Source organism: Lampetra fluviatilis, chromosome 5, assembly GCF_964198595.1.
Source record: "Lampetra fluviatilis chromosome 5, kcLamFluv1.1, whole genome shotgun sequence".
Lineage (NCBI taxonomy): Eukaryota > Metazoa > Chordata > Hyperoartia > Petromyzontiformes > Petromyzontidae > Lampetra > Lampetra fluviatilis.
In genome coordinates, this window is record NC_136279.1 from 2,810,975 (window position 1) to 2,821,989 (window position 11,015).

The following is an 11,015-nucleotide window of genomic DNA, read 5'->3' on the forward strand; positions in this document are numbered from 1 at the left end:
GAAGATTGAAGCGAGGGAGTGGGCTCGAGGATTGAGAACTTTTATGTAATTTTACTACGAACTTTCTTCAAAAGTAATTTATCCCAAACCAACTTTAATTCTAGGAAAATGTAGTTTAATGTGTGCAGTATTTTCGATTTTCTCATGTTGTTTATGCACTGTTTTCTATTTGGTTGCTTTTGCTCCGATTTAAATTCGCTGCATTTTATTGAACTTTGGTGATTTTATCACCCAGGTCTCTTGCAAATGAGACTACCCCTGGGTCTCCGAGTTGTCATCTGCTTGAACAAAATAAACTTGAAGAATCTTGACTAGTGTTGACTCGGTAAAGCTATACACTCTGTGATGGTATTAGTTGAGGCAGCAGCAGCAGAACTCCGAGGTTCTAACGAGGCATGAGTGGATTAGAGCGCAAACCAACGAAGCAAGAGATGGGGTTAGAGAAGTGAATCAAAAGATGCTTGGGTGAGGACGGCCTGTAAGTGCGAGGAGAGTGTGCAAGCACAAGCAGGAATGATAAATAGGTTTTACACCAGATACCTTTTGCAAGGCATCAAGTCTGCATTAACAACAAGTACTTGTGGCAAAACATGCAGAAATCGGGGCAAACGTGCACCAGGGTAGGATGTTATTGGCAGAAGCCAGCCGAGATGTAAAATGCTAAGTCTTCTCAAATCAAACCTATATCACTGTTTCTCATCCACTAAATACAAAATACATCGAATAAAAAAGATATGAAGTGTGAATACATTTTTATTCTGCTCGTTAGGATACACTTTTTTAATCGATACCATTGTCTACAATGTTTGCATTTTTTTACAAAAACACCCCAGCACTTATTTATTATTGGTATGATTGTTTAGCCAGGAAAGCCTCGCCGAGTCTCACGATTCTTTTTGGAAGGGTCCTGGCTCCCAAATTTTGTATATTTGCAAATAATTTTTTTAATTTGGCAACAATGGACCAGACACACCTGCACATTGGGGCCTACGCTTGCGAATGACGTCACGGGATCTTTAATGCCCATTGTGCAGGACACGGCACGTATTCTTACAGTACCGATTTAACCGCACCTCCAATTAGCACAGTTGACTATGTGGTGTGAAGGAAGTTTAACGTACATAATACCGCAGTAATAACCAGTGATTTTGAAATCCAGTAACAAAAGTTTTTTTTTAAGATACAGGTGAGTGATCTATCAGTGATCAAGTGCTTTTTTAAGCGAATCCATATTGTAACGATCACTCAATTGTCTGCCAGCATGTTGCAGGACGTAGTCTTTGCAGCGGCTGCTATGGAGACTCGTTTCTGTCAACAGACTCTGGAAGGACTGCAGGAGATCCGGGGCCACTTGCTTTGTCTCGGCATTGGCCAGAAGCTGTAGAATCTCGAGCAGCCATCCAGAATCAAGCAACACAAGCGGCAGCCATTCTAGACGTGCCAAGCAAACACCGAGACCTTGCATGCCCAGAAACCACAACTCTGAAATATCCTCCCAGCACTCTTTGTAACCACTCCTCATGACGACCACACTCTGCTCTCCTTCCGCAGTGCTCTTCTGTAGCAGGTACGGTTTGGAAAGAAAGTCAATGACCGCTGTGAAGAACTGTTGCGACGTCGCTTTGGAAAGAGCTGCGACGACAACAACAAATACAGGATGACAACATTTTCACAGACGTTACTTATGGAGTCTCTAAACAGTAAATCGGTGTTTGTAAATGTAAAGCCTTTTGTCAATCCACTGCTGGATGAGGGACTCCCACCAATGCTGAGGGGGTTATTTGACCATACTTCACCACACTGGTCAGTGCAGGTTTTAAGGTGGTGAACGTATAGATGCGCTTGCTTGTCCATCGCCACATAAATAACCTCTTGTTTCGATTTAAAGCTTTCGTGACTGCAGGGATTCATCTTCTTGGTTCTTTCGGTAAAGTCACTTTACCAAAAGAACCAAGAAGATAACCTCTTGTTGTAACTGCTCTCTCACTGGGTCAGCAGTTCCACTGCTGGATTATTTTTTCCGCCCGAGGACGACCGCTTGTGTTGCGATCGAAACGTCGTGATACATTGTTTTATTTTTATAACTACGTGACTTTACCGAGAGAACCAAAGAGTATGAGTATAGGAGCATCAAACTTTTTTATTTAGCAAACACGTAGCTCCCGTAAGCCTATAACACCTGTTATGCACGGTGGTTACCCAACGAGGCACTATGCAGGCTAAAACCGGGTTAGCTTCTGAGATCAGGTGCCTTTCGGGTGTTCATAAAGGTTAAAAGTAGAGCCGTGCAATTGCTTACTCAGACCGCTGCTGGCAGAAGGCTCCCCTCTAGAGTGAGCTCGTGGGAGCTCTCATTTAGTAAGCTGCTGTGTGTACAGGCTGGGGCTGGCTTAAGAACTTGCCCCATTTGTTTCAACTGCCGCTCCAGGAGATCGGACTGGCGACCTCTGGTTTGCAAGTCCAGTCGTCCGCTATTTTTTAACAGTGAAGATGTTAAACACACCGCACCAGGTACTCACTCAGGACTCGCTCAGATATCACTTGCCACTGATGCTAGCCGTGGTTCGGTAATCGAACTACGGCTGTTGGGTTTGTAGCACAGTTCACCAAGCACTACGCCACCACTACCGCATGCACGCACGAATGCTGCACATATACATATCCCCAACATAACTGTAAATAACACCCTTTCAAGAAAACTATGCTACATTTTTTTAATGCCTAACTCATGATAACAATGTACGCTTTGTTAATTGCAAACACTGTATATAAGTTGGACATTTATGCTTAATTGGGTAAAAATACCATTTTGTGTAGAGGTCATTCCATTTGCATTGTCAAGTGTGTAGACCATGTTACAAAACCTTACCGGGGATGTCCAACACTCTAATCAGCATCAGGCTCAGTGCACACACATTGCCAGCAAGGATCAATAGGCAATCTCTGCCAATCACCAATGGCAAAGAATCCATCAACAGGGTCAGCAATGATGCAAAGTTTTCATCAGTCCTGAGCAAATAAAAAAAAACACACAAATGTGACGGTCTTACCATGTGTGAGATACATTTACACAGATTTAAGGGTGGTGACATATGCAGAATTGTATATACAATGTAGAAAACTTAAAGAGTTCTATTGGTGCCCAAGCCGAGAGAAAGTCTTTACCCTCGAGAAACTCATTCAACCACAAGCACTTGTGCAGCCCTTGTCAATCCACTGCTGGATGAGGGCCTCCCCATGCTATGGGGGTTTATGGAAGTTATTTGACCGTACTTCATGCCGCTCAGTGCAGAATAATGAAGGCGGGGCACGTAGAGCACAGCAGTACAGTACAACATTTGCATTTTGCTGCGCAGAACTTCGTGTCCCACAACATAACACCTGTAATGCAAGTTGGTCGCTCACCCAAGAACTATCCAGGCTCGTCCCCGCTTAGCGCCTGAGATCAGGCAAAATCGGGCGTATTCAAAGGTGATTTGGTCATAGGCTTACAGCAAGTAAGATCCCAGCATTTCAACTCAGTCTGTCCGGCTGCACTTCATGCACTGTCACATCAGTTAACCGACTACGTTGATTACTGAATTACTCATTAACAGCTGATAAATAAGACGCAACCGGACAGGTGGCGCTGTGCTTAAGAGCGAGAATCGCAATCGGCGAGGTTTATAAAAGTTGGTCGACTGAAACCCTTCAACCTTCGGTGAGTTGGTCAAATGAGGACGAGTTTGAGAAGTCGACCGTGGTTGAGCCAATGAAAGTGGCTGGCCCCACCACAGGGATGGGGAATTTCCACCAATGGAGAAAAACACGACCCAACACCAATTTTTTCGGTTGGGTGACACCAACTTTGTAAATTAGGCAACAAAGCCCAACGACAAAATTAGGACTTTTTTTTTTGGAGCTTACTTCGCAAACTGGGGTTCGGTAACGACGAGGTTTAAAAAGATGCTGCACTGATAGCGAAGGGTCATTTCAACGTCCGGATACGTCTGCAATTCTTCATCCGACATGAGACGTTTGAAAAGCTCCCACTGCCTCTGGAAGGAGAGTCTCAGGAGGACGTGGAGGTTCTGTTCCAAGAGCAGCTTCCGCGCATCGTCTTCTGCCGTTAGGTGACACAATCCTGGAAGCAGAAACCTGGAAATGACAAACGTAACGCAAGTTAAGAAGAAGGTACCTTTCAGGGTATTTGCCGGATGTGGCCATAGGTTTAAGTTGGGCTACATACCGTAAAGGATGTTAAGTTTATGCTGTACTACCAATGTTTGCTGGTGGTGACACGAGTTAATCTCAATACAAAGTGAAACGCCCTGCTTTCCAGAAGGTCCTGCATTGGGTTTTCGTTTTAAACGTTTGCAGCCAACTTACACACGTGGGAGGAAACTGGAGCACCGAGAGGAAACCCATGCGCGCAAGGGGGCAACACTCGATCCCAGTGAAGATGGATATTAGTCCAATTGCTGCACTGCCTTTTCTTGGCAAGCCAGGTTATGCCACCTCAACACCCATGGGTAGGCAGCTTCAAAACAACGCGTGTGAGCCACCAAACCTTGCCTCCACACGGATGGATTACAGGCGTGCATAGCCGCCACTGCACAGCGATTATTATCATTGTGATTAGGACAAATAAATACACAGTATATATGAATAATAAAACAAATATTGTCTCACCTAAGTGGATCAACGATCTGATCACTGACAAACTGACAGGGGTTTTGCTCGACTGTCTTGGCCGCTGGCTCCACTTCATTGCCTTGCATTTTCCAGCTGTACTGCATTAAGGACGGAATGATTTCCATAATCTCCTTTTTGAGAGTCAGGTTCTCCTCCGCCATCCATGATCCAAGCACACGAACCGAAGCAAACACAAAGCTGTCTCCAATCCACTCTTCTAGAACCTAGAGCAGCACAGCAAGGTTTCGTGAGCGAGATAAATGTACAGTGCAAGGTGTTAAAAAATAGCACACGCACAAATATGCCTTATTCGAAACGTCGCTAGTCCATTAAAAATGTCTACATAGTAAGAGAAACCTTGATAAACAAAATTACAAAAAATGTGGTTTTAATAACAATTTGCAATTAACTCTGGAAATGGCCTAGGATGCAAACACAAGATGTGTTTAACTTCTTTCGCACCATACGTAGCCAACCTAGGTAATCGGAGATGTGGTGGGGTAAGGACCAAGATGGACTCTCTTGTGATGATATCACGCGTGATTAATGTCCGCCGTGCAGCATACGGTAATTCCCAGCACAGATGATCAAGTGGCTCTGCCAAACTGTCCTCTCCGCAAACTGTCTCACGGGCAAGCGTTTGCTCACCACCAGGCTAACGATCTGCCAAAAACAACTGAAGATGATATTTTCCGAGTTTAATGAGCACCCATCATTGTAAATATGCGTTTTAGTACAAAACGGCCGTGCGGGATGGGCTTCCTCGATGTTAGATTTGTGACAGCGGTGATAATTTGTTACGAAATTCTTCCAAGCCACACAAGTGTCTTTCAAATCCTACACAGGATCTTTTGGACTCCTGTATATGATACTATGTGTAAAAAATTTACCCAGAAAAACAAAGTTTTTCACTATAAATCCTTTATATACGTGGCGGCTAGAGTCCTCTCGTCCTCTGGCTTGAGATGGCTGCCACCTATGGGTCAGATGATTGCCTGCCACCATTAAGCAATTGGTAATTAAATATAATTTATTTTTTCCTAAAAAGTGTAAAATTTAGGAAAAAAATGTTCACGAAAATAAATTGTCACGCACGAGTCTGTGTGCAAAATGTCAGCTCGATTGGATCACGGGAAGTGGGTTAAAAAACGACCGAAAGATTTGCACGGTCGTAAGCGCGCAAGCAAGCAAGTGAACTTAATATAAAGGATTTAAAAAAAAGTGTAACACCAACTTCACTATGCAACACAACCATTGGCACCAAAGCCTGTGTTCAACATCTGAAGTGTCGATCCGCACTGCCTTAAACATTAAAACGTTCTATAAATTCTAGATTTGAAGCTTTCGTGACTGCAAGGATTCATACTCTTAGGTTTTTTTCGGTAAAGTCACGTAGGTAAAAATAAATAATAAAAGTAAAAATAATAATAGAAATATAATTATAAATAATTATATTTATTTTTATTTATTTCTAGCATTTTAACTTTTATTATTTATTTTTACCTACGTGGCTTTACCGAAAAAACCTAAGAGTTCTATAAATTCACACGTTAGCCACTACCCGTGATACATATATATTCCTGCATTAAAGCAGCTTCAAACCCAGCCACTCCGTCCCTCAGGACATAGTTCACCGAGTCCTCATCTCATGCGAATCGCATACATACATATGTATTTACCTGCTGCTTTAGGTAATAAATCACTGCGGAAAAGGCCTCTTCCATCTTCGTGACGATCTGGTTGCACCAAACTCTGCTGAACTGGTGTTCCGCTGTGGTGAGCAGTGTAACGGTATTTTCCAGAATGCTGTAACAAGCAATCAAAATCGCGTGTTTGTTAGCTACCGTCACGGAATCGGTGTCCTCAAGGCACATACGGACTTCGATGCACGCGAGATTGACGATCAGCGCGAAGAACGTATCCTTTGCGGTTGTGTTTCCGGGCAGAATCCAATCCAAGCTGTAGAGATTTATCATAGCAGAGGCCAGCTTCAGGGCAGGATCTCTCTGAGCACCAGAAATCTTGCTGTTGAGGACGCCGAATAGTTCCGCGTGTATAGTCCGGAAACATTCGGAGCACTGCGTGCACTTTTGAAAGATTGCCAAGGGTGGCAGAAAATTGGGAAGGAGCTCGCAAATGTCGAACTTATTGCCATCGTTAGAATTTGCAAACTGCACACAAAGGTGCTTCAAAACTTTGGAGAGGTCTTCTTCGGCCTTTGCCCAGCATTCTGAAGATCGTGCATTTAGCAAGTGAATGAGGAGTTGAAGGCCCTTTTCCCAAGAATGAGACTTCCTCACCAATACATTGCACAATGCACACAGTACTTCTTCGGTGAGCAAGTGGTTAAAGCCCCCTGGTGCTGCAATTATTCCTTGAAAGCACTGATAACAATCGTCGACCACCGACCTGTACAGGTTAAGGTCTTCAGATTCTTCATGTGGCTGATTCAGTGCTAGAATCTCGCCTAAAATGTGAACTTTGTTGAGAACTTGTGAATTCAACACGAGCTCAGAATCGGTGCAAAAACATGCCAACATAGCAATTCCCAGCGACCGATATTCATTTACAGCGGACACATTAGACGCCGCAGATGGTAACAGAAGTCTGTTTATAAATGTGAATCCGATGGCGTCAAAAATTCTCCGTCGCTTTTTTGCGTTGGTGTTTTCCACGGCAAGCATCTTTGTCACCTGTAAAACCAAAGAACACGTATACATCAAGTTTAATATATTTTTTTCTCACATAGCACAAGCATATTGTACTGTATTGATTTTTAAAAATCACATTTAATGCTGTCAAAAAGCCATGTTTAAGTCAGTGTTTTCAATAATTGCAGCACCAGGGGGCTATAACCGCTTGCTCACCCAATAAGTGCTGTCTGCGTTGTGCAATGTATTGGTGAGGGAGTCTGATTCTTTGGAAAAGGGCCTTCAACTCCTTATTCAGTGGTCTCGAGGCAGTGGTAACAATTCGACAATCTGAAGCCAGGGGCTCATCTATACACCCACTATTTTAATGGCACAACCCACAAAATAGCTCTCATCTCATATTCTTGGTTATTTCGGTAAAGTCACATAGAAGGGAAATAATAAAAATAAAACATTATAAAAATTCTCACGACGTTTCTCTTATCTCGTCTGCGAGTACACGGCTGGATTTTCCAGGCTGTCTTGACACACATTTGGAGCCTGCGTGCAATCGATCAGAGATCAGGCTCATACTGGTAGGAACCTCCTGGTTACACCAGCCCACAGGGGATTCTTGTGTCCGTCCGTCGTGCATCCAAAAATGGGAGGGGTAGGGCTGGGTGGAGAGGGGAGGGTGGGGAGGGGCTGGGTGGGGAGGGTGGGGAGGGGCTGGGTGGGGAGGGGCTGGGTGGAGAGGGTGGGGTGGGGCTGGGTGGGGAGGGGCTGGTCACCTCGTGGTGCCCTTATAAAACTCAACGTTTAACCTACTCACGCCGGCTTGTGCCCGCCCTCACAGTCGGCCATATTTGCTGAATACACCACGCCGCCGTTGACCCTGGCCATTGACCGAGCAACCCAACGTTCCTACCAGCTCCCTCCGCAGGAATGTGTTTTTGGGTTGTCTTTCTCTACGGTGTACTATAATACACTACCGTAATCTCTGGATTATAAGACGCACACCAAACCTGTGCACGGTGTCAATAAAGGTATCAAGACCTGGTCACACACCACCACCGGATTGTTACGCTGCACCCCAAACTTATACTTTCATATTGGGGGAAAAAATTGCGTCTTGTAATCAAGATAATAGCTCGGGATTTCCCTCATTAAAATTGTTGGTTGTTGTAACTTTCTGACCCGCCCCTAATGGACATCTGTGAAAAAGAGCTTCATAGCTCATCGGATTTCTCCGAGATAAATACAGATTCTGATCAAAGTAAAGTCATCGTTGACGATGCTGTCACTGACGAGCCAAGTCCCGAGCTAGAAGCGTGCTGCCGTTATTTGCCCGCGTTGTGCCAACGTTCACACACTTAAGTTCAATTGGATAGCTGAGATAGTTGCCACAGAAATAGCTGCCAGAGATAGTTGCCACGGAGATAGTTGTCACGGAGATAGTTGCCACAGAGATAGTTGTCACGGAGATAGTTGCCACAGAGATAGTTGTCACGGAGATAGTTGCCACGGAGATAGTTGTCACGGAGATAGTTGTCACGGAGATAGTTGCCACAGAGATAGTTGTCACGGAGATAGTTGCCACGGAGATAGTTGTCACGGAGATAGTTGTCACGGAGATAGTGTCACTCACCAGGAGCAACGCTGCAAACTGTTCGCTGTCATTCCTCGCTTCCCTCAGAGCATTCAGACATCGCTGCATTGATGAACTAAGATCGTCATTATCCTCAGAAGGTTTGCTCTCATGGCCACCGTCATTAACTCTTTCGTCACCAGACAACCTACAAATGGTCACAAACAAGACATTTTGCTCAAAATCAACTGTGAGAAGCAACTTTTTTAAGCTGCAAAACCCAATTAACTTTTTCTCATCAGTTCAAGCTGTCAACCCTCCCTCCATACACAATTAGACATGTCCAACTCATACCTGTCAACCCATACAGTTCACCCGTAGTCTTTCTTGTACAGGGAAATTGAGTGTCCAGGTTCATACGGCGTACAGCCGTTTCAATACGGGCGAAACTTGTTTTGTCTATTTGTTTGTTTCTCCCTGGTGATGGGACTTTGTAGGATGAACGTTGAGATGTATAAGGTAACGGGCGACCAATAAGGTTTGAACTGGTCTGTAATAAGGTAGGCACTGATAAGGGGTTGACAGGTATAACTTATTCCAAATACTGAATTCTGACACAAATATTTGAAATTGTGTCAATACAAAAAAAAACATTTTAGTTGTAAATAAAACTAAATTCAACACACTATAATGCAGAGCATGCAACACAACATACCTTGCGTCCCTTGCCGTCAGCATTGTTGATTTTTTTTCTCTCAATATTTTTCCAGTCAAATCAACGCAACTGAAAAATAAACATGGGGTTATGTTTTACTCCATGGTGGGGGGGGGGGGGTGTTTACCCATACTTCACCAGGCTGATCAGTGTGGGTTGGTGAAGACGTTGGAGCATAGTAAAGTACAACAGTTCACCTTTGCTGAAAACGTGGCCCCAGCAATAGCCTTCAGTACCCATCCGATCTCTATCCAAGCTCAAGCCTGCTTAGCTTGTGCTTCGACGAGTTAGGGTGCATTCTGGGTGATTTGGTCATGGGTGTCAAAGCAAGTGCGAGCGTAACAATGACTAATTACAACGACGTGTCCCCCATTTAGCCTTCACAGACTCTTGGGGCGTTGATCACGAGTAGCACATCTCAAGGAAGGGACGGCATACGAAGGGGGTGATATAGCAAGTACCACGCCTTTGGCGATGTTCACACACTGTACCGGGTACTCATTTGAGGCCGAGTCGATCTAGGGAGACAGGGCTGGATCAGATAATCGTCCCTGGTGTTGGCCGATACTTCCTCTCCAGCAACCACGGCGATTGTGCCAGACTAGGAGCACCTTGATGCCACATTAAGCGTTGAAGGCTCGCCGGCAGATCACGGGACAGACCCAGGTGCCATAGGTTGACTGTCAGATGCACGACCACCTGTGCCCCCTACTGTGCCAACTTGCGTTTACGCAGCCCGGCGCGCTCCACTCGTTGTGAGCGTCACTCTCCTCTGCACTCCTAACCTTGTTAGCTGGAGGGCGACTGCCTACAACTGCCCAGTAGTAGTAGCGTCCTTCACGAGCCTCTCCCCCTCCTCATCCTGCACAGCAGACACAAAGCAGAGCGAAGAGAGGCGCCGCTCACCGGCTGCTCGCTCCCTCGCTCGCACGAGGACAAACACGTGCGCGCGTCCACAGCACGCACGTGGCCCTGGCTCGTGACACAGAGGTTCTACTTCCGGGGTCAACTCACGGGAGCTTCAAGATTTTACATCCGGGTTGCGAATGTGTCCAACCGGTGCGATAACAAATACAATGCTTTACATTTTAGTGGAAACCCCCTGCCCCCTCAACACACGTTCGTCAATAACACGGCGCGCTGCCGTAACATCATAAATATATAATCGGCGATGTTTCGGGCAATAACCCTTCCATCGAGGCACGTACATGTAGAGTCGCGAGGCAATGCCGTGATTTTAAGGGATGTAATTTTTTTTTTAATGTGTCGTCGACAAAAAAAGAAGGGTTTGCGCTCGTTACAATAAACAAAAAAGAGCGTGAGGTTATTAAAGTTTCACCCTCTCCTGGGCGCGCGCGGTCCCTGCACGCTTGCAGGGCCCTAGGTAAGATGGCCGCCAGGCTGCAGG

At 45.2% G+C, this 11,015-nt stretch overlaps 1 protein-coding gene across 4 annotated transcripts; it reads right to left on the reverse strand.

The window, feature by feature from the left end:
• Nucleotides 1-86: 86 nt before the first annotated feature.
• Nucleotides 87-10,970, reverse strand: NCDN (neurochondrin). 4 transcript variants are annotated; one of them, XM_078856415.1, is made up of 9 exons: nt 10,816-10,932; nt 10,393-10,469; nt 9,608-9,676; nt 8,953-9,100; nt 6,354-7,367; nt 4,672-4,898; nt 3,907-4,137; nt 2,870-3,009; nt 87-1,632 (listed from the first exon to the last, which is right to left on the reverse strand). In XM_078856415.1, exons 3-9 carry the CDS (start codon nt 9,628-9,630, stop codon nt 1,199-1,201), a joined length of 2,217 nt encoding a protein of 738 aa, XP_078712541.1. In that variant the 5' UTR covers nt 9,631-9,676; nt 10,393-10,469; nt 10,816-10,932; the 3' UTR covers nt 87-1,198. The 4 variants fall into 4 exon arrangements, with proteins under 4 accessions (XP_078712541.1, XP_078712543.1, XP_078712542.1 ...); XM_078856418.1 differs by lacking the exon at nt 10,816-10,932 and having other exon boundaries at nt 292-1,632; nt 6,354-6,480; nt 7,084-7,367; nt 10,393-10,698; XM_078856417.1 differs by lacking the exons at nt 10,393-10,469; nt 10,816-10,932 and adding an exon at nt 10,947-10,970.
• Nucleotides 10,971-11,015: the final 45 nt, after the last annotated feature.

Bases quoted from the DNA above. Each gene is read 5' to 3' on its own strand.
- NCDN (XM_078856417.1), bottom strand. From the start codon at position 9,630: ATGCTGACGGCAAGGGACGCAAG. The intron at 7,368-8,952 runs GTGAGTGACACT...TTGGTTTTACAG, and splicing joins AGTTTGCAGCGTTGCTCCTG to GTGACAAAGATGCTTGCCGT. The intron at 4,138-4,671 runs GTGAGACAATAT...TGTCATTTCCAG, and splicing joins CAGATCGTTGATCCACTTAG to GTTTCTGCTTCCAGGATTGT.